Genomic DNA, 3,544 nt, shown 5'->3' with positions numbered 1-3,544 from the left:
TATATATACCGATCAGAGCCTTCAGCTGATTTACTATAGATCATGCCAAGAAAAAGAAAATGTAGAAATCCTTAGATTGTACAGGGTTCAGATTGAACTTTTCGCTGACGGAAGAGCAAATAAATTCCCCAAGAATTTCGTATTTCCTGGCAGCGACTTTCTCTTTCGCTCTAGAGACTCGTGAAATATTAACTGACAAAAATTGAAACCTGCGTAGGCTGCACTGGAGGAGTATACACAGTATTAGTTCACTTTTTTTAATTCGCATCACAAACGTTTTTGTTATCCACATAGAGAAATCTTCCGTGTATTGATCTCCCGTTCAAGAGCTATCCAATGATTCAAAATGCAATTCGCGTACTAAAAAAAATTGGATGGTGCAGGGTTCGAACCTGCGCATGCATACGCATAATTGAGCTTAAGTCAAACTCCTTGGACCACTCGGACAACCATCTCGTTGAAATATTTGTAATAGAATTTATTAATTAAAAAAATCTAGGTGATGCAACACAGTTATCTCAAGAGTTACTTATATAACTAAATATTTTTTTTTTTGGACGTTTACGAATTGGTGCTGTTGAGTATTGTCTCGATGAAAATTGTTGAAAACGTTGATCTTTCTGAAGAGTAGACGATCTTCTGTACAGTGACAGGCTTCACGACTGGCGTGGATAATCTTCTGTACGGGGACAGGCATCACAATTTCGCAGGTAAAAATACTCGTGATTTTCTTGAAAAATGTATTTTGCTTACTGAATCGGTGTGTACTGTGGCGTGGATGCTTGGGGGGGACAGCTTCCTTCTGCGTTGTTGCATATTGGTTTGACTTTGGGATGTGGCCTGAGAGGCTGAGACTCGGAGACTGTGAGGCTAAGATTTTCTCTTGGGTCTTGGAATGTGCGGCTCTTATGCTGCGGTCTGGCTGCTATCCTTAGTATAGTTGCTTTTAAAAAGTTTGGGGGTTTTAAAAGCCAAAGAGTACATACAACACAGCCATCGCAAGTGGACACATAAGAATAAAACTTTAAATTCACCAGTAGATTCAAGGACACACCTATCGTTAAGAGAGGTTACTAGGAACGCTAAGACTAGCCACTCAGGCAAAAAAAAATCAAGAAGCACAAGAATTAAACAGCAACAAACATTCAGCAATCACGCTGGACAAAGTTACAATTCTCAGTTCTTCCATAACTAGTCACTCAGGCAAGCATGGTCAAACATTAACAGCATCACACAACACATTCGATCAGCATCGTCACTGATTCAATACAAAGCACATTGAGAAGACAGCAAGCGATAACAAACAATACTACTTGTAATCGAGAGACACAAATCAACGAACACGCAACATACACAACAAACAGTGTGAAGAAATACAAAGACACAAGTAGTCACATAAATTAAGGGACTCTGACACAATCATAGTGCAAAGGACCGAACATCAAGTGTGGACTAACGCACACATATCTCGGCACAAAAACCAAATCGACCGGTGACGCCAACAGCGACACAGTTCGGTACAGGACCGAACTTCCAGAGTGACGTCGCTAGGAACGAATATCTCACTGAGAACACACATGAGGAATTATTTTCTCGTATGACGAAATAAGTACAAGTGACGTCACATATGACGAAATAAGCTTGACTAACAAACACCGTTTTCAGCCCCTATAAATACAGGGGACAAAGCAACAAGCTACCGGACCATACAGCACGATAAACACTTCCAGCGGAAGTGCAACAAAGCAACAACACTTTCAATAGTAAAACAAATCAAAATTTTATTTCTTTTATATAAGTTATTACGGGGGGGGGGGGGGGTGGAAGTGCGCGCTTTCGCACAAAACATAACCAGTCTTTATTAATAATTCACTAACACCCACACACCACGCAGACATCTAAAAATGCCAACAGCAACCAGAACAAGCGTGTACGGTGGGGGGGGGGGGGGGAAGGTAGTGATGGCGCGGGTGATGTGGGAGTAAGCCCAATGGGACAGGAGGCAAGCCCAGGCAGTAGTTCGGGCCAGCCTACACCGGCGGGGATACCCTTCTTAGCTTCAGCAATGCGTCTAGAAATAGATAAGAGTGCCTGTCAAGGCAATCATGTTCTGGTGAGTCGGTTTGTGTCCAAGTTGGAACGAACAGCACCGGTGCCCATACCAACTCTGCACAAGATGAGGGTAGGCATACATAATCAACAGCCTGAGCGCCGTATGCCACTAGTGGAGGCGGAACTCTGACGACGATATGACCAAGCGATCACTGATTGTGGTGATGATGAGGAAGACAAGCATATCCAAATTAGTCTGTACATTAGTGAGCCAGAGCTCATGCGTTCACGTTTAGGCGATCAGATAAACGAACCATCTCTTAAGAAACTACTCAAGACTTCAGAATTTCCTAAGATGCCTAAGAATAGCTTCTTTAGAATGGAAAATTGTGAAGACATCATAGAGTTCACTACACAATGTAGTGATGTATTCTTAGCTAAGTCAATGCCTCTGTGTCAGTACCCAGCACTAATGCGAAGCATATTGGATTCCATTGATGCAACGGAGAAGACCAAATCAGTACTCAATGACTTAGGAGATTCTGAGATACATGCAACTAGGCACTTCACCGATCCTGAGCAATTCAATAGAATCATTCTTGACCGACTCAGATCACATCCAGTAGACTGACTATCTATTGAAGAAGTTTCTCAATGACATGCAGAATAAGAAAATGCACGCCGAAGTGCACACAGAGCGTGTGCACAAGACAATGGCGATGTTAGAGGAGCGTTACCGCAACTCAGACAAAAAACCCATACACTTCCAAATCCTCAAAGTACAAAGGTACCTAGCACTTAAGTACTATGGATTGCAATCAGTTGTGGAAACTCTAATTAAAGGAGATAAGCAACCTGATGAGAGTGAAAGATACTTGTCCGACATAGACCACGCTAAGTTTCATACTATGACTGAGACACACATACGAACGGCGGCTGTGACACAAGCAGAGCGTATGTTGAGAGATCAGGTGCGAGCAGCAAACAAACGTAACAACGCACAGACTACCACACCAGCAGAGGCTAATACTACCAATGCTAACAACGATATAAAACAGACCATGGTGCAAACAACCACAATCCTACAGGGGGACAGGTAGTAGAAGAAAAGGTCACGTGAAGAGCGTGCATGCCCCTATTGCCTGGTAATGCCATCCCCACATCTGTTCAGTAAATGTCCCAAGAAGAAAGAGCAGGCTAAGGAGCGAGCCAAGAAAGATGTGCAGATAGCAAGACTGTCCATTGCATCTGGCAAGGTGGAAGACATCACAGAAGGCGATGAGCACTGAAAACATTGGTGGGCGGAAGCAAACATGATTGACCTGGCATGAAGAAATACAAATTATCAACCTTTATCTTTACTTCCCGCACCATGAGATCAACGTTTACACTTTGACATACAAATCAATGGTAATACATACAACGCACTAGTAGACTCGGGTGCACAACGCTCATGCATGGACAAAAGTGTAGTTTCAGAACCACATCTCTT

General features: G+C 42.8%; 1 protein-coding gene and 1 non-coding gene across 2 annotated transcripts; one reads left to right on the top strand and one right to left on the bottom strand.

The window, feature by feature from the left end:
* Positions 1-371: 371 nt before the first annotated feature.
* SARC_30212 lies at positions 372-455 on the bottom strand. Its single transcript has one exon. It is a non-coding gene; the product is annotated as a tRNA-Leu (tRNA).
* Positions 456-1,990: 1,535 nt separating this feature from the next.
* SARC_09766 (hypothetical protein) lies at positions 1,991-3,341 on the top strand (the record flags this gene model as incomplete). The annotated part of the gene is made up of 3 exons (XM_014296212.1): positions 1,991-2,113; positions 2,679-3,148; positions 3,224-3,341. The coding sequence occupies 3 exons, from the start codon at positions 1,991-1,993 to the stop codon at positions 3,339-3,341; spliced, it is 711 nt and encodes a 236-aa protein (XP_014151687.1).
* Positions 3,342-3,544: the final 203 nt, after the last annotated feature.

The sequence above is a fragment of the Sphaeroforma arctica genome (assembly GCF_001186125.1).
Source record: "Sphaeroforma arctica JP610 unplaced genomic scaffold supercont1.1036, whole genome shotgun sequence".
Lineage (NCBI taxonomy): Eukaryota > Ichthyosporea > Ichthyophonida > Sphaeroforma > Sphaeroforma arctica.
This window is presented reverse-complemented; position numbering and strand designations above follow the sequence as displayed.